Genomic DNA, 18259 nt, shown 5'->3' on the forward strand with positions numbered 1-18259 from the left:
GGCGGGCGCTTTTGCGACAGTTTACGACGCCTTGCTCGGCGGGAGCGCCCGGTGCGAGCGTGTGGCGGCGGCGCGGCGTGGGGCCATGGCGGCGGCCGTGCGGGTGTTGCCCGCCTCGCCCAACTGGTACTGCAGCCGCTGCAGCGACACCAGCGGAGACGGGCGGCTCTTCGGCTTCGCCGCCAGGCACCGCATCAGCGTGCTGGATGTCAGCACCGCTACGCCGACGTTTCACGGTACGGCCGCGACCCCCTCCTCCCTCTGTGCGCCGTATTTATAGGAGCGGCTGAGCTCCTGTGGGTGTGGCGAAATCGCGTTCTCACAGAGCTTCTCTCGGTGCAGGGGAGCTCATCGGGCACACGGAGCGCATCGCCGCCTTCGCCTTCTGCCCGCACCGGGAGCACGGCGCTCTGTGTGCCAGCGGCTCGGACGACGGCAGCGTGCGGCTGTGGGACGCGGCGGGGCTGGTCCTGCGGGGAGAGCACGGCCTGCACCAGGTGGGAGCCGGGCCGTGGGCTTTTGTTATGAGCGATGCTGCTCATCGCATGGGTGGAGCTTGAGCTGCTGGGCGGCTTGTTCCCTCGTCCCCTTAGCCTTAGGTGTACGCTGCCGTTACAACATCGTAACGGGCTGTTGGTCGCTGTCAGCACCTCCTCGCTGCTGCACCCAGCTCGCTTTGCAGCCTGCAGGCGTCTCGCACAGGGCACGTGGGCAGTTACTGCGGCTCAGGACACTGGCAGATAAATGGCAACTCAAACAGTTTAGAGCAGGGAGTGCTTGCAGGTTAGCTTCTACACATCCTGTGCTGTGCAGTCACAGAATAGTTGAGTTGGAAGGGACCTCAAAGCCCGTCTGGTTCCAACCCGCTGCCGTGGGCAGGAACACCTCCCCATGGCCTTGTGCACTGGGGCACCCCCCGGCTTCTTGGCAGCAGAACCAGTGCCTCACCTCCCTCTGAGGATGATCTCTAGGCAGCCAATGAAGGCAGGCTGTTCTGTTTTCCATCCTAGAAGAGCCTCCCGCTAAATGCACTTCACTTTATGTTCATAGAATCACTAGGTTGGAAAGGACCTACAAGAACATCTAGTCCAACCATCCTCCCATTACCATTGCTACCACAAGCCACTAAACCATATCTCGTAGCTCATCCAGACATCTCTTGAACACTGACTGGGACGGTGACTCCACCACCTCCCTGGGCAGCCATTCCAGTGCCTGAGCACTCTCTGAGAGAAAAAGTTTTTCCTTATGTCTAATATAAATCTCCTCTGGTACAACTTGCAGCCATTTCCTTGGGTCCTGTTTGTTGCTTGGGAGAAGAGGCCAAACCCTCACCCTCCTCATCACAGCCTCCCTTCAGGAAGCTGTGGAGTACAATGAGGTCTCCCCTGAGCCTCCTCTTCTCCAGACTAAACAATCCCAGCTCCCTCAGCTGCTCCTCATAGGACTTGTGCTCCAGACCCCTCACCAGTTTTGTTGTGCTTTAGTTTTTTAAAGAACCTACAAAATGAATTTAGTGGCCAAGCATGCTAAATGGCTTTATGTATTCAATTGTCTTTCTTCAGAATGCAATCACAGCATTACACTGGTCACCCCTTGTGAAAGATTTGATTGTATCCGGTGATGAAAAAGGGGTAATTGTTTGTTACTGGCATAGCAGAAGCGATAGCCAGCAATTCTTCCCGGAGCCTCGAACAATCTTTTGTCTCACTTGTTCTCCTCATCATGAAAACCTGGTGGCTGTTGGGTAAGTGCTACATTTTACTTTCCGTTCTTCATCTGAAAGTGTCTTGTTTGGATTTCTTGCTGCACAGTTGTAAGGTTACTTTTAAGAAGTTTTGGTGGCTATTTTTTCATTGTATTCCAAATTGTATACAACACTTTAGAAATAATATTTTGCTAGACGTGCAAGGTGTACGATTCTAATAACCATTTACAGGACTGAGTTTGATTTAAAATCTGAAGTTACTTAAAAGAGGTATTTTTAATTAGATTTCATTAACATCCATCACATTACAGGTTACCTCATCTGAAGAGAGTTTCATAGCTCTTTGTCAACCGTTGCCATTCCAGTCCTTTGGACACCCAAGACTATACTGAGCAAAGCAGGAACGTGAAAGCCTTTCAGATTTGTTCTCTCAGCATTTGTTCTCTGCTAAGAGAGAACAAATGGAAGAGATGGGAGAGAATGAAAGTTATTTGTGGAAAAGGGAAATGATTTCCTCTTATAAAAGCCACTGTTACTTTATAAGACTCTGAAAACTGTATTGCTAATAAATTGGTGTTATTCTTGAAGCCAAATATACTGTCTGGTTGCACTTCTCAAACAGAAGGCAGCTGTGTTTATGCTAATGCTGCACTTGAGCTCCAGTTGACTGGTCTCGTTGCCACTTGTGATTGGGCTTCTCGGTAACATGGAGATACCGATCCTGGCTAATAGCTTGGAAATCAGATTAGGTGTTATTCCACGAGGGTCTAACAATCTATCATTAACTGAAATCTCTGTTTTTAGCTACAAGGATGGCATGGTGGTTATAATTGATATCAGTAGAAAAAAAGAAGTTCTTCATCGGCTAAGAGGTCATGATGATGAAATTCATTGTCTGGCCTGGTGTCCTGTACCTGGTGAAGGAAGGTTACCTGCTTGGCAAGATGAGCTCCAAGGTATGTAGAAGTGATACGTAATTTGTGAAGTGATTTTTTTTAGCTCAGGAAAATGTCCCTGTGGAGAACTGAATTCCTTATCCTGGTAAAGTCAGTAAGTAGCTGATCAAAGGTAACTGATGAATTCAGTTAAAATATTCTCTGATATAGAGCAATAGATTTTTCAATTAACGTTTAGAGCTTTTAATTGTAAAGTATAATAACAGACTTCAATTGTGTTACCTTCAGAAGAAAGTGATGTTCCGAATGGGGAGTTGAAACAAGATACAGCCATGAAGAAAAGTTGTTACTTGGCTTCAGGAAGCAAAGATCAGACCATTCGAATATGGAGCTGTACTAGAGGCAGAAGTAAGTAAGATTAATAATTTAAGCAAGAACAATATGGGCTAAGCGCTCCTATGCAACTGTAGGCTTCATTTGCTGACTCAAGAGTTTAAAGAGTGGGGAGCATACTTAAAGCTTCAGATTCACCTGTCTTTTTTCTCTGAGAATTCGGATGTACAAAGTCTAGGTGATCCCTTTCTTTTCCAAAGGTGTAATGACTCTGAAGTTGCCACCCACAAAAAGAAGAGGTGGAGCTGTTGATCCTGCTGTTAAAGAGCGTATTTGGCTCACTGTTCACTGGCCTTGTGGTCGTCCCACAGAAATTGTATCTAGCTCTTTTGGGTAAGTAGGAGACAAAGCAGGTTAGGTGCAGACAGTAATTGTAAATTAATTCATTGATATTTAAACAACAACTGGCAGGAAGCACTGACACCCCCATCATCCTTCCTTCCTGCTGTAGCCAAAGAGGACATGCCAAGAGTTGTAGTGGGAGTTCAGTCTTCTAGAAAACTGTTATTTGTCCCACAATTCATTTGATAATCTTACTGAATACTGACTGTTAATGGTACTAATTGTGCTTTTGCCCATTTAATGGAAACAAATGACATGTCCACTTCGAATGTGATTAAGAATGGATATCTGTAGGGTAGTTTTATCTCTGTAGAGGGACACGTAGTGCATGTGTGTCTATCAGTATTACTCCTACACTGGCAGTATATGCATTAGCACTATTAGTCTATATATATATATATATATATTTTTTTTTTTTTGAAGTGAAGAATGAAATATACACACTTTAAATTTTGCAGAGGAGAACTGCTACATTGGGATTTGACCCAACCTGGAAAACGCAAGTGGACACTTCTGGGATCTTCAGAAGGGCAAAATCACTCCCGTATTGTGTTCAATCTGTGTCCCCTGAAGCATCAGGACAAAGAGCTGCTTCTTTCCATTTCAATGGACAGAGATGTAAGAACCGATTTTAAAATTAACATCAAAATAGCAGCAGCAGTTCAGCTTGACTGAATGAAACTAGTGCTTTTATGACCACATATTTTCTCCTAAAGCAGGTTTATCTTTGCCTTTTATAACATCATGGCTCAACATTTCTTCTGAGCACAAGTTGTGCATTTCTTTGTTAGCTTGTAAGCTCAAGCTTTTACCATGGTGGACAGAATGGTTATGCCTTCTGGACTTGAGAATTAAACATTTAATAGCTGGAGCTTACTGTATCTGCCTTTTTTTTTTTTTTTTTTTTGAGGGGGGTTGGAGGGGAGGAGAGGGTGGGCTAAGTGGGGGAAGGGTTGTTGTTGTTTGGGTTGGGTTTTTTTGTGGGTCTTTTTTTTTTTTTTTTTTGCCTTTTACTGGCAGCAGAAAGCCTCCTATTTTGAATTCATAAGAGAACCATATAATTAAACCATAGTCTTTTTGCCTGTTCCATCACAGTCCTGCAGTGATTACAGCCCTGTCTTTGACACGTGCTGCTCTGAGTGGAGATGGCATACTTTGAGTCTTCCTCTCACTTGTGCTTTGTTTTCTTTCCCCTATCATACCAGTCACTTTAAATTTATCACTCATTGTTCCTTACATATTCTTTAGGTAAAGTGCTGGGACCTATCAACTCTGGACTGTAGCTGGACAATGCCTTCACTTGGGGGATTTGTCTATAGTCTTGCCTTCTCCCCTGTGGACCCAGGATGTCTTGCCATTGGTGTTGGAGACAGCATGATCCGCGTTTGGAATACTTTGTCTATGTCCAATATGTTTGATGTTAAAACCTACTGGCAAAGCATAAAATCCAAGGTTACAGCAGTAAGTGTGCTTTTGATTGCCTTTTTTTCTTGTCTCTTTTCTTACTCCATTTTTCTCTTTGAGGAATGTTTTTCTCTTGCTCTCAAGAAGGTTTTCCCCAACTAAATACTATAATGCCAAGTTGTTACTTCTGTTCTCAATTCGTATGATATAAATCTTAGAACTGAATAGCATTTTAGATGTTTTTAGAACGCTAGGCATTTACATTACAGATTCTGAAAATCAGCTGAATCTCAGGTGGTTATCGTATCACTTTGTTGGTTTTGTACACCACTGTGATCATTCCTTGTGTCATCTACAGTTTCCTTTAGTCTGCTAGGAAGTTTGATATGTACAAAAACTGGCATTGATGTCTTCCGTTTGGTTTTGACCAGCAATTGGCTAAAAGCTAACATCTAGTAAAAGATGGCAGCATTAAAACATGTTAGTTGATCATTCCAAAAGCACAATTCTCTATTTCTATGTTGTAATGTAGATGTCAGGTAGTATTTCAATGATTTTAGTTCCTTTCATCTTGTCCCAATAACTGGTAAGGGAAGAGTATTTGATTCACATCACAAAGTGGTTAAATTGAGTTGCTGTAGTTGACAGAGTGGTTATAAGAGACAGTGCTTGCTCTTTGGTTTCAATGCTTAACTATTTGTTTATTATTTAAAAATAAATTGTCCATTCCTTTTGTCATTATGGGGCTCTTTCTATTTTTCTTGCAGTTAGCATGGCATCCAACTAAAGAAGGTTGCTTGGCTTTCGGAACAGATGATGGAAAAGTTGGCATATTTGACACCTTATCCAGCAGGTAAGAAAGTAGCTTTTAAATTCATTAGTGTCAGATCTTGCTGGTATGGCAGCATGCATAGATGATGTGGTCTTTCCCGAGGTTTACATTTGCTGTTTGTTAATAGTTAAAGTAGTCAGGTGGATTTTAAGTATATCTTTTCATCTGTTCATTGTGACTGGTAGCTTATAAGGTAACCTTACTCAGATTGTGTAAAAGTCACCTGTTAGAAGTCATCGGTCAAGGAAGACTTTGGCCAGAAAAAGTTTCATAAAATGAGCAATGTGCAGATGCAGTTCATTAAGACAGTTTTGTTCTGATGTTAGTAGTGTTCTGCAGGAAGCATCAAGGTTTGGCTGAGCCATTGCTTTAGTATATTAAAGCACCTGTTGTCTGTTTTCACCACTGGAAATACATTACTTTGATTTGGTTTTTTTTTGGTTTTTTTTGCTTGTTTTGGATGTGGTTTAGTTTTGATTTGTTTTTGTTTTGTTCTGTATTCTACTCTGTATTTCCCTTTGCTGAAATCTGACTATTCCTGCTTCCTTACCTTCCTGCACAGCGCCAAGAATAAGCCACCTCAGATCTCCAGTACTTACCACAAGAGGACTGTATACACATTAGCCTGGGGACCTCCAACTCCTCCTCTATCTTCCGGTGAGCGTTATAACGTCTTGTTACGCAGTAGAAATCCATACAGAGCACACAGATGCCACAGAGTTGACATGATTCCCTTCCTTAAGGATGTGAGCTCCATTTTCTTTGTAGCCATCCTGTCTATCCACTAAGGATGTGTTCTGCCTGAGGAACTGTTAATAGTTTTGCAAGGGAGAAATATAATCTGTTCTGTGTTTTGAATTCTAGTAGCTTCAGGAAGTAGGTGGGAGTAGAGTACAACAGCACTTAGTTACATGTTTGCAATGCACTGAAATACCTGTATAGGCTCTCTACAATATTTGGTTAGGATCAAGTACAGATTCTTTAGCTCCATATGTGTGTTTCTATCATTAGAACTAAACAGAACAGCTCCATTGGTCATCTCAACTTCGGGGGGGTTTATTGACCAGAATTTAAAGGGAATTTTAACGTGTGCAGCAATTGTGCTGTGGAGAATGAATGAGAGGTCCTTTTAGAGGATTGTATTTTGAGAATTTCTTTCTGCCAGATCACAGAGAATCAAAGCATACATACAGCATTTTAAAATACTGTTTTGATTTATAGTGAGAATAATTGCTTTTCCTAAGACTGACAAAGAGCATAGTATATTCAGATTTTTTTCTCTGTTGAATAGGAGAAGAAGGTGAACATCCCTCTGTAACTTTATATAGCTGTGCTGGAGAAGGTATTGTTTTTCAGCACAACCCTTGGAAACTTAGTGGAGAGGCAAATGATATCAACAAAACCATCAGAGACACTAATTCAATTAAAGTGAGTATGATTTTTGCCTTTTTCCATGGATTTGTCGTTATAGTTACTGTAGCCCTGTAGTTGTAGGCTTCTGAATTTTCTTGGAACATAAGGAGGTGGAGCATCAAGGCCCTTTTGAAATCTGTCTGGATTCTATTTGAGACATTCCACTGCAGTGATAAAAATAGCCACTGGTTCTTGCATTATCTTGCAGTTCATTCAGTCCTCAATTGCCCAAACTTATGTCACTACTACAAAATGCAGCAGACACTTGTGTGGCATTTGTTTTGCAGGCTAATTGTAATTCTGTCTAGTTGCCAGTTGTGTTCTGTTGATGTATGCAAGAGAGACCTAAGAGTTTGTGTGACAGCTGGTAATTGCTGTGTCTTCTTTATACAGCACAAGCTGCCTGCGCGTACAGAGATCAGCTGGAAACCAGATGGTAAACTCTTGGCCCTTGGCAATGAAGATGGGTAAGTTTCACTTGTCAGGACTGGCGCATACACAACCTTAACCCACAGGAGTCAGTGTTCTGAAGCAAAAGTACTTTTGTTGTCCTAGTGTGGCTCTTTTCTTTCATTGCCTATGTATCTAAACTGTGATAACACAGCATTCTTTGCTGGTATTTCATTTAGTTGCTCTTGGCATGGAGGATCTACAACATCATGTTACATCATTTTTCAAGGATCTACTCATGACTGAAACACTTTCTTGATGTACTAAATTGGAGTGTGACTTGGATCCAGAACAGAAAATCCCATTTAGTTTCATAGACCGTCATTCTGGACAAACAAAACAAAATCACATTTTCACTTACTGGAGGATTTCTTACATTGTTATTCTTGCATTTCAGGTCAATTGAAATATTTCAGGCTCCAAACTTGAAGTTGCTCTGCACTATCCAGCAGCATCACAAATTGATTAACGCCATTCGGTGGCATCACGAGCATGGGAGCGATCCAGAGTTGAGTTACTTGATAGCTTCAGGCTCAGTCAATGCCATTATTTATGTGCATAATCTGAAGAGTGTCATAGGTAATGGTTTGCAGATTCTATCCTGTGTCTTGGCATCATTTTGCTTTCTTCTTGGTTTGTATTGGTAGCCATAGTGTATCCTTTTATTTCTTCTTTCAGAGAGCACTTCAGAAAGTCCTTTGACAATAACAGAGCCTTTTCGAACTCTGGCGGGGCACACATCAAAAGTCACAAGTCTTTCTTGGAGCCCCCACCATGAGGGAAGATTGGTATCAGCTTGCTATGATGGCACTGCACAGGTACTTCTCTACAGCCACTCAAAAGTGTATTGCTTTTACTTTCAAATCATCCTTTCTGCAGTATTTTAAAAGCAAGCTGATTGAACAGCAAAGCTTTTCTGAGTTCAGCTAATTAACTACTGCGTATTTACTCTTGGCAACAATCTCATTCTGGATACCTGATACAGAGGTGTACATTTTTCTTTTTGCTTATTGCTGCTTTTCCAACACATTACACAAATGAGAATATTGCAGAGAAGTCTTTTAGTCCAGACCTATGGGAATGAACAGAGGGAAGCTGAGCTGTAGGTATGGTTTTGTGCCTTGCAATTTGATTTGTAACGCCAGTAGCACTTTTGGATTTTTAAGAAAGACATTAAGCAGGCATATTGGTACAAAAAAAGAAAGCTTTTTGAGTTTTCTCTATTTGCTTGCCGATGATTGAAGTATCTTTGCAAACTCACTAGAAGACAAGCTCCTACAAATGTACATTGCTAAATAAGAAGCATAGAATTTCACGGGTGGAGGAGGCTAAGTAATTAGGTTTCTTTCTTGGTCATAAGGTATGGGATGTTATGAAGGAAGAGCCACTCTGCAATTACCGAGGGCACCAGGGCCGGCTGCTGTGTGTCCAGTGGTCACCGGTGGACTCAGATTCTATTTATACAGGAGCTGATGATTTCTCTGTTCACAAATGGCTCATCTCAAAGCAGGAGCATACACGGCCCCCTCAGGGTAAGTATATTCAAAGATCCTTTCCTGAAGGTGATTTGGGAGCTGGGAAATAGAGGATTGCTATGTTGAAATGACAGTAAAGCTTTTATGCTGAATTCAATTCTGCCTGCTTCCCCTTTAGGGATAAACGTTGTCTAGGTTTAAATTCAGTTGTATTCTTATTTGCAAACTAAGTGTTGAACTTGAGAGGCAAGCAGCTTATACCCCAAAAATCTCTATGGGGAATATCAGAGTAACTTTTTTGTGACCTTTTATAGGCAAAAAAAGTATAGAATTGGAGAAAAAAAGAAGTATCCAACCAAAAGTAAAAGCCAAGAAGAAGAAAAAGCCTGTAGGAAGGAGTCCAGCCAAGCAGGATCAAAGTGATGCTGTGAATGGAGATGAGAGCATGAAGGATACGTTGCTAGAGGAAAACGGAGTGTCTGACCATGAAGGAGAAAAAGAAGCTCAGGAGACAGAGTTGCCTGATAAAGATTCCATAGCTGGTAATAATTTAATTGTCTTAATTTAGTGACTCCCAGACTGCTTAGCCTTCAGATCATCAACAAGCCTAACATCTTTATGCAGGATTTTCTTCTAACACAGTTTTATTGAAATAGTCCACTTGAAGGAAGTATGACTCCATAACACTTTTCATAACTTTATAAACTGGTTTGGAACTAGTTGTCTTTAAATAAGAGGTTCTGGACTAACAAAGTTAACTGTTTGCCTTGAAACAGTGTTGTTGTTTTTTTAATCACTGTTGATTCATAGTGAAAAATCTTAATACTGATCGATTGTCATTAATGTCTTCTACCATCTCAGTTACTTTTTTGACAATTCCATAATGTTTTCTTATTATTTTCTTCCCTAAAAAGCTATTAAGTTATATGACAAAGCAAAGCTTGCTTTCTGTGTAATTTGAAATTACTGTTGCAGAATATTAGTGTCAGTTATTTTGCTGTGGGCTTTTCCATGTATTGTTTACCCTTTCTTAATCACTTCTTAATTGCTTAACTGCAGTGTCCAAGGATACATCTTTATCTGCATATGATTACTCTTCACTCAGCTCCTCAAAGCCTTTTGTAACCCAGAAAGCCACTCCTGTGAAAAAGGATCCGCCTAAAGAGAAACCAGGTTGGTATGTTTCAGATACTTGCACCAGTCCTGTATCAGAACAGAGTTCTTCATTCTTGGTTTAGGCTTGGCTGCATCTTCCCTTAGTAACATGTGGTGCAGAAAGAGAAGAATGTGCTCTTAAAATCTCTTAAATGTTTCGATTCTCTTATTTGCCCTGCTTGCCAGTTCAATTGAACAGTTGTTTAATGTGGGCAGAGATAGTGCCTTCTAGCTGCAAGTTTTAGTCCAGGCTGGCTGGGCAGAAAAACAAGCAAAGCGATCAGTATTTGAAAGTTAGCATTGTCATAATAGGGATGCAGGTGTCAGAAGAGTATGTTTTTATTTTCCTCTGTGAAGAACAGGTAGGTTGGTTTTTGTTTATTTTCTTCCTGCATGTATCAGAGTTCTGCTCTCTCTGTGCAACAGTGACTGAATGTATCGATTTTTCAGCTCCTGATGCCTCTCTGAAGAAGAGGAAACCTCGCTCTCTTTTGCCCTTCAGCACATCCATGGATCACAGATCAAAAGATGAATTGCATCAGGATTGCTTGAGGCTGGCTACGTGTTTGAAAACCAAAGGTATCAGTCTTAAACTGTAGCTTCCCCTCTCTGATCAGCTAGGTAAAATATTTAGAGGGAAGGTGCTCTAAAGTATTCAGAAGCATGTCACGAATCCAAGGCCTTGATCTGGACAACTTGGCATTAAGTTTTGGAAATGGTCATCTACCATCTAACTTCTCTCATAGTGCTGTGGCACTCTGTAGACATTTCAGACAGGTTTTGTTTAGGACCTTGCAGTATAGGGTAAGACTGTATAGCTCAGGGCTTTTTTTCCCCCCACCTTTAGAAGGTGAAAGAGAAAATAAGTCATCAGGAAGATGTTTTTATCATCACAGTATTTTTCCTTGTATTCAAAACATTCCATATTTCTTATGTTTGATTTGGAGTAAATATCCTGCACACACAGAATTCTTCTATTCAAACGTAGATGTAAGTTCTGAGTGACAATCTGCAAATGTGCAAGCTTCTTAAATCTGCTGTAAAGAAAGTGGAAGACAGAAATATTTGCAGTAGTTGAGTGTAGTAGAGCAGTATACTGACTTGGCATGTCCTTATTTCCCATGCTGTACCAAATTGTAAGTGTTCATTCTCTTTATTTGTGTTAGATCATAATGAAGATGTGTCCCCTGACCTCCAGAATCGCATCCACTTGGGGCTGTTCACAGACAGAGCTTCTCTGCATAACATGATTGATGTGGAAGGTAAGTGGAATAACAAGCCTGGTTTGGCAGTATGTCCATTGTCACTGTGATATTCAAGGAGAAAACTTCTACCGCATATTTAATTGCAGGATTAAGAATGCAAGTCTGTTTGAAGAGAACAAAAGGCTTACTTTTCCCAAACAGTTTTTACAGCTTTCAAACAAAAACCTAAAATGCTTTAAGCCTGAACAAGCTCATTTCTGTCAAGGTATTTTACTGTGTCAAATAATGCTGGTGCACTCCTACTGATAGATAAGTAGGATGCCTGTTTACTTCAAACAGGAAAATACCACTTGGAGAATGGACATCCAGAGCTCTTTCAGCAGCTTATGTTGTGGAAAGGAGACATGAAGGGTGTACTCCAGGCAGCTGCGGAGAGGGGAGAACTGACAGACCAGCTGGTAGCGATGTCACCCATGGGTATGTTTGCTTGTAACACATAAGCAGATGGAATTAGTTGCTAAATTTCACCTCGTTGATCTAAGTTGGAAACTCTTGACTCTTCTGGATTGGATAGTGGTTGCTTCTTTAACAGTACAATGACAAAAATCAAACACGAAACGAATACTACTTATGATAAAGCCTGGATGTTGCCACAAGCATCCTTGGATTAGTGCAGTAGAAAAAGAGATTTCCTTTAGGACTTTTCAGAGAAGCAGGCTGTACCTCCAAGGACAAAGAAGGTGCTTTGTAATATGTAGCAGCCCTGTTGGTTTAAATGTACTTTTAAGTTATTTTACTGCTAGTGAAGTCCTGCAGTTGTGTTCAAGTCCAAGCTTTGTCCTGTTTTGTTGCCTCAAGTAGCTTGCATTAGAAAGATGAAAGAGTCCCTAAAGCGAGGGCAAAGAAAGTGCATGCTGAAGAAACCAATGAATTCTTGAAGAAACCAGGAATTTTTTCTGTTTTAAAGTTTTTGCCTGTGATTGTATTGCTTTCTCTTTTGCAGTTGGCTATCAGGCTTGGGTTTGGACAGTAGAAGCCTTTGCAAAGCAGCTGTGTTTCCAGGAACAATACGTGAAGGCTGCCTCCCATCTCCTGTCCATTCATAAAGTGTATGAAGCTGTCGAGCTCCTGAAAGTGAATAATTTTTACAGGTTGTTGCATGTTTGTATTTAGATTTTTCTTTGTTTTTTTTCCCCCATAAAATACTTGAGGTAGTTTCTTTTTAAATGTAAGAGATGATTCCTTTATGAAAGGAGAAGGTATTTATGTATTTTTAATACAATCAATCTTCTGTCTCGTTTCTTTCATGTGCACTAGGGAAGCAATTGTAATTGCTAAGGCCAGGTTGCGTCCAGAAGATCCCATTCTGAAGGATCTTTACACCAGTTGGGCAGCTCTGTTAGAGAAAGATGGTCACTATTCCATGGCTGCCAAATGGTAAGTGTTACTAATAAGATGACAGAATTGAGGGCTTTACATCTGTGATTACCAGAGTTATTAATAGCATTTGGAATACTTTGGTCTAAAATAGCATACTGGCTTTGCTTGATGATGATTTTGGCTCAGGCATTTTTGGAGTTTTCACACTTCCGAAAAGGATTCAGCTGAAATCCAGACAGAGGCACTAATTTTTGTCTCTTGAATCTATTTATTTGTATTACTCTTCTAAGCCATGCATGGCGTACATGCCACCTGAAATTTCATTCTGGACTATTAGGCCTTGTGACCTGGAGTCAATCTGCTTTCTTCTCTTTTCAGTTATCTGGGTGCTTCCTCACCCTATGATGCAGTTAAAGTGATGGCAAAGAAGGGAGATGCGGCGTCCCTTAAAACTGCTGCTGAGCTTGCTCTGATATCTGGAGAGGAGGAATTGTCAGCAAGTTTGTCTTTCAGATGTGCCCAAGAAATGCTGTTATCCAGGAACTGGGTTGGAGCACAGGAAGTCCTTCAGCAACAGAAAACTTTATTTGTGAGTCTTGTTCTTTCCTTTCTGCTTTATTTTAGCACTTTCTCCACATTAACTTGATTACTTTTAGACCTCTTCCTGTGTATTAACAATCCACTGGTAGTCCTGAGCTTGTTTTGCCTCAAAATATTTTGCTAGAAGTTTATCACATTGACACTTCAAAAAACCATGCCTCTTTGCAGAGAAAAAGGACCTATGATAAGGAGGTGTGTAGGCTCTATGTATGTTACATCCATAAGAGAGGTAGTTCAGAAGGTTTTTCTGCTTGTTTTTGCTTTGGTTTATTGTGGGTTTTTTTTGTTATACTGCAGATTTCTTTTTTAGTACATAATACTGATCATAATAAGAAAGGTAAAAGAGCATTCATTGTTTACATTAAATGAATGAATGTGCATCTCCATCCAAGGCTTAATCCAGGAATTTCTTATAGCACAGACTGAGAAGCAGAATGTTACTTTAGCCAGTTTTGATGTTTCCTTCTGACCTTAGAGCCTCTGTCAGTACTTCTCCTTTGGAGCTATAGCAGTGAAGTATGCTATCACCAGCAATCTGCTACTAGCCATGTTTTTAATTTGGCCACTTAGTGTAGTCAGTAAGAGATTATTTTTCTGCTCAATGCTCTTTTTTTCTTCTCTTGTTAAAGGGGCAAAGACTTGTTTTCTGCCTCAATGAACTGCTTTGTAAGTGCCTTAGTGAAAGAAATCCCTGTAACCGAAGGAGCCCTGTGCCTCCCTGTTACCACAGCTGGGAGCTGAAAAGAGATGCCTCCTTCTTCGACATGGTGATAGAAGTATGGCAGAAGGTACTGGGCATGGACACCACTGAAAAAGCCACGTGCGCGTGGGAGCAACTGCACAGTATTGAGCATCCTCCTTCTACCAGCAACACTCACCCAAAGCAGGTAATTGGACTTACACCAAGCCTCCCTATGGGATGTGCAGCCACTTTGTGGTGTCCTGCGAGCTGTTTCTAGGAGACTGCTTTCTGCTATAGGATGAGATTACAGTCTGGGAGAGTTAATGATAAGACAACTGGGGCAGCTTACCCCAAGAAGGTTTTGTTTAGAACTGTCAGCAGAGGCCAGGATGCTTGTTGTTAAAAATATCGTAGAATCCAGGTCTGTTCATAGACTGATGCTCCTGCAGCTCTTCTCTCTGACCTCATTGAGTCACTGACCATTGGTGTACTTCTCAGCTACTTAAGAAGACAGAGGCAAGCACAGTTGCTGATAATTACAGTGACAAGTCATGTAAAGATGCTCTGATTTCCTACATAAAGGAAACTATGCAAGTTACATCATTGTTAAAATTTCTCTTGGCTGTCATGTGCTTCTGGACTTTTCTGTAATAGTTTTAACCATGAAGTCATTCATACTTAGCAGTAAAACTATTAACTGTGCTCTCTGCTGCTTCCTCTAGGTGCTTTTCTATATCTCCCATGACCTGACTCTTGCAGCACTGAGTTATCAGGCTGCTGCCTGGGATGAGGTAGTGAAAAGTATTCTTGGTGCCGTGGCCCGTAGTTACGATGCTGGCAATTTTACTCTGATGCAAGAAATTTGCAGTATCTTCCTTCCTGAAGGTAAGTCTCTTCTTGTACATCTCCTGGCAATGACAAATAGGAGAATCTTCCTCATAAGCAGAGCTATGTGTCCATTACTTCCATTGTTGTTCTTCTTCCCTTTATTCTCCAGACTATGTAGTGCATTCACTTGTAGTTCTTAATCATGTGAATATCCTAATTAGCGATTTAGGACCCAAGAGAGTTTGCTATAGATGATAAGATGATGCAGTCTCATGCCGGCTAGAAGAGAGTACTGTATTTAAAAAGATGCAAAAGATGTCTGCTTTTGCTTTTCTGCTTCCAGCATCACTCCAGTGGCATCTGATTAAATCTCTGTTATGGGTCTCCTGGACAGCCATTCAGTTATTAGGTCTGGTCTTTTTTATTTGGAAATGCTTATAATATATTTGTAATTTTTTTTATTATTAGGCTGTGAGAACCTGAGAGACAAACTGGACAGCACAAATTCTCAAAGCATGGATGCTTGCAGAAGTTTAGAGGGCTTTGTGGCTTGTGGACTGCTGTATGACCTGTGGTGGAACCCACCCAAAGATCCTCCTGCCATACAAAAGGCTTGTTTGGATCCTGCATTGTGTCCCACTGAGCAGACAGTGCTTGAGCAGAGTTGCATTCCTGATCACTCCTCTCCTGAAGAAACCCCTGATCAAACTGCAGTTGAGACGGATGAAAACCTCAACAGTACAACTGAATTTAATAGATGCAAGACAGAAAGTGACTCCAAAACTAACTCAGTCAGTTTGGCAGACAGACAATCAAAACTGAATGGCTGCAAAGTGCTTCTTTCAGAAGCGATTGCTGCTTTACAGAGCACACAGAGAGATATAGCTGAGGTCCAGAAGATTTTAGCAGACATGATTCACCAGCATCAGCAGCAGAGGAATAATCTCCAGGAAAGCACAAATGGAAGTATCCATGAGAACAACGTGCAGCAGAGTTCAGAGAATGAATTGGATGAACCACTCTCTGACAGCAGCCAGATCAAGCGGTAAGCTTTAGAACATGAGATGGATTGAAAAGCATTGCTCTTTAGTTTGTGTTTGTGCAGTGGATTTGTTACTTAGCTCAGAGTACTTCTAATCTCATGGTGATCACTTTAGGACACTGAACGTACGCCTAAGTCTTGCATTTCCCTAAGGCATTCTTGTGTGTGTGAAGTTAATATAGCTGAATGACTTTTTGATAGGTGGGTTTGATTATAGCAGGGAGTCATTTAAACAGAACAGTTACTCATAACATCTACTCCTTTCTAAACAGTAAAGATGAAGTAAAAGAAACAGTTACCCTCCCTGAACTAACAAAGCGACTCATGGAAGCAAAGCAAAAACTAGCAGAATTTCCAGACAGCTTAAAGGTAAGTTTTCAGAAGAGATAATATAATTCTCAAAGAAGACAGCCTTTTTCTAAGTCATTGTAATGCTATAACTTAATGGAAAATACAGCAGTAATAGTAGGGTGGCAAAGCCCTAGGCTGCAGCAAACGAGAAGCCCAAACACAGCAGCTGTAGATACAGAAACAAAGGGGGAAGGAAAAACAAAACAAACAAACAAAAAAAAACTTACCTTTAGAAGACTTCAGGTATGCAGGGATGTCCAGCAAGCTCCTCTTGCTTCCACTGCCAACCCTTAAATGACACCTGGAAGGGGTGGATCCTGGCTCCACCCTTTTCAGTCACTCAGGAGCATTGCATTCACCTGAGCTCTCCTGGGTTGGCCCTCCCTTCCACCAGGTGCTCAATCACTGCTTCAGGCCGTGACTCAGCATTTCCATTACAGTCATATACTTCTTTTTTTTTTTTTTCTACAGAAGGAGCAGTGACCTTCTTTGTGCCACAGCTGCACTCTAGATTTGTAAGATGAAGGTGCTAGTAATGTAAATATAAGCTGGCTGATATAGGTGGGCAAAATCACCCTCCTTTTCCTTGAACCAATCTCACAGCAATTTTGAGAATTAATACTTGGCATCAAGGTTGGATCCTTGCTTCAAGTGTTACTGTCTCCATGCAGTTGGAGCACGTAGATGAAGTTTCTGCATGAGACAACTCAATGGGATATCTTGTATGATCTTTCCCATGTATTCTAAAATCCTTCGCTATGTACAGTAATTTCATACACAGAAACAGTTTTGATAGTGAAGTCATGAATATCACGTATGAAGTGGCCTATATTAATTAGAAACTGTTCAAACAACACGTTGTGAGATTGAAAGCCATGTCTCTAGGCTGTATCATCCCTTCTCTTATCTAGTCTGTAAGTATTTACGGTGATAGTGCACAAGGGAGCCAACTTGGTTAAATGTGTGCTAATGTCCAGGAAGAAGAGGAAGAAATCTATCTGACTGTCTCTCCCAGATCGATATTGTAAAGCAGGGTTTCTAGATGCAGCTGCTTCAATGTGTTGCAGTAGAACAATTCTAACTGAAAGAGTGTACTCACTTCTTGTTCTTTTTTGTGCGCAGGTCTTTCCGTTCCCTGATGTGCTGGAGTGCTGCCTTGTTCTCCTTCACATTGGAGCCCAGTGTCCTCCTGAATTACATGAACAAGCACTGGATCTCCTTAGGAAACATGGTAGTGGTGACATATATGAAAAGGCTGTCAGGAAGTTCTTGACATGACCTTTTGAGACCAGACACATCTCCTTTGAGCTGCTCACAATTACTTAGCACCAATTAACACCAAGACTGTTCTTTCTTCAAAGTGAAGGCTTGTTTCTACGGATATCGTTACTGATGACTACTGTTTTGGATAACATTACAAAAGAATCGGGTTTATATACATACATTCATGGTCATCAACTGCTACTTAATGAAACTGCATTAGGAAATTGAATAGTAGTAGATTGCAGCCTTGAAACTCTATAGAGGAGTTTTATATGTCTTATTTGCTGGAAGTTATGCTAAGGAAATCTCTTGAAATTTACACGCAAAATAGTTTTGAGGAGCTGACTTCCAGCAGAAGAGCACCAGCTGCCCTCTGAAGAAAATAATGGTTCCTTCAAGTAGTCTGACTTTTAAACCAGTGTTGTACTTAAAAAAAAGTGTGACTTTATTTTTCCTTCTTTAAATAAAGTCTTCTTACAAGCAAGAATGGGCATTCAATTAGATGCCATTAAAAGTAATTATTTTTGTTGTTGCTAAAACAATAGAAATTGAACACACTGGATAAATCAGGTGTTTGTTGCATACTGTAACTTAGCTTTGTGTTTTGTTTGTTAGTTTTTAAATATAGTGAGGGTAAATTTGAGGTAGTAACAAGTTCTCTCTTCAAGTGTCAAAAGTGATCCTAGATCCTGCAGTCCTGAACATGCACTGTTTTGGTCATTCTTACAGTTTACTGGAGCTTTTTCCCATCATAACATAAAAACTTCTTCCTGAAAGAACAAGGCTGTGAAGAGCCTCAGTAACTTCTAGAAGCAAAACGATCCAAATAGCAGCAGGTAA

At 41.0% G+C, this 18259-nt stretch overlaps 1 protein-coding gene across 1 annotated transcript; it reads left to right on the plus strand.

Moving 5' to 3' along the window:
• The first annotated feature begins 37 nt into the window (after positions 1-37).
• On the plus strand, positions 38-17903 carry GEMIN5 (gem nuclear organelle associated protein 5). Its single transcript, XM_015293911.4, has 28 exons — positions 38-236; positions 343-497; positions 1566-1747; positions 2513-2664; positions 2893-3012; positions 3198-3330; positions 3798-3957; positions 4588-4800; positions 5511-5596; positions 6138-6232; positions 6867-7003; positions 7382-7455; positions 7836-8017; positions 8117-8256; positions 8799-8970; positions 9228-9455; positions 9973-10086; positions 10519-10647; positions 11235-11330; positions 11613-11750; positions 12277-12424; positions 12591-12710; positions 13032-13242; positions 13883-14140; positions 14658-14820; positions 15232-15808; positions 16078-16174; positions 17279-17903. Exons 1-28 carry the CDS (start codon positions 86-88, stop codon positions 17432-17434), a joined length of 4587 nt encoding a protein of 1528 aa, XP_015149397.2. The 5' UTR covers positions 38-85; the 3' UTR covers positions 17435-17903.
• The last annotated feature ends 356 nt before the right edge of the window (positions 17904-18259 follow it).

The sequence above is a fragment of the Gallus gallus genome, chromosome 13 (genome assembly GCF_016699485.2).
Source record: "Gallus gallus isolate bGalGal1 chromosome 13, bGalGal1.mat.broiler.GRCg7b, whole genome shotgun sequence".
Classification (NCBI taxonomy): domain Eukaryota; kingdom Metazoa; phylum Chordata; class Aves; order Galliformes; family Phasianidae; genus Gallus; species Gallus gallus.

What these genes read in the sequence shown, in the direction of transcription:
- GEMIN5 (XM_015293911.4), top strand. Translation starts at nt 86, where the DNA reads ATGGCGGCGGCCGTGCGGGTGTTGCCCGCCTCGCCCAACTGGTACTGC. An exon ending in TTTGACACCTTATCCAGCAG is followed by an intron (nt 5,597 to 6,137) that starts GTAAGAAAGTAG and finishes CTTCCTGCACAG; the next exon opens with CGCCAAGAATAAGCCACCTC. An exon ending in GACAGCAGCCAGATCAAGCG is followed by an intron (nt 15,809 to 16,077) that starts GTAAGCTTTAGA and finishes CTTTCTAAACAG; the next exon opens with TAAAGATGAAGTAAAAGAAA.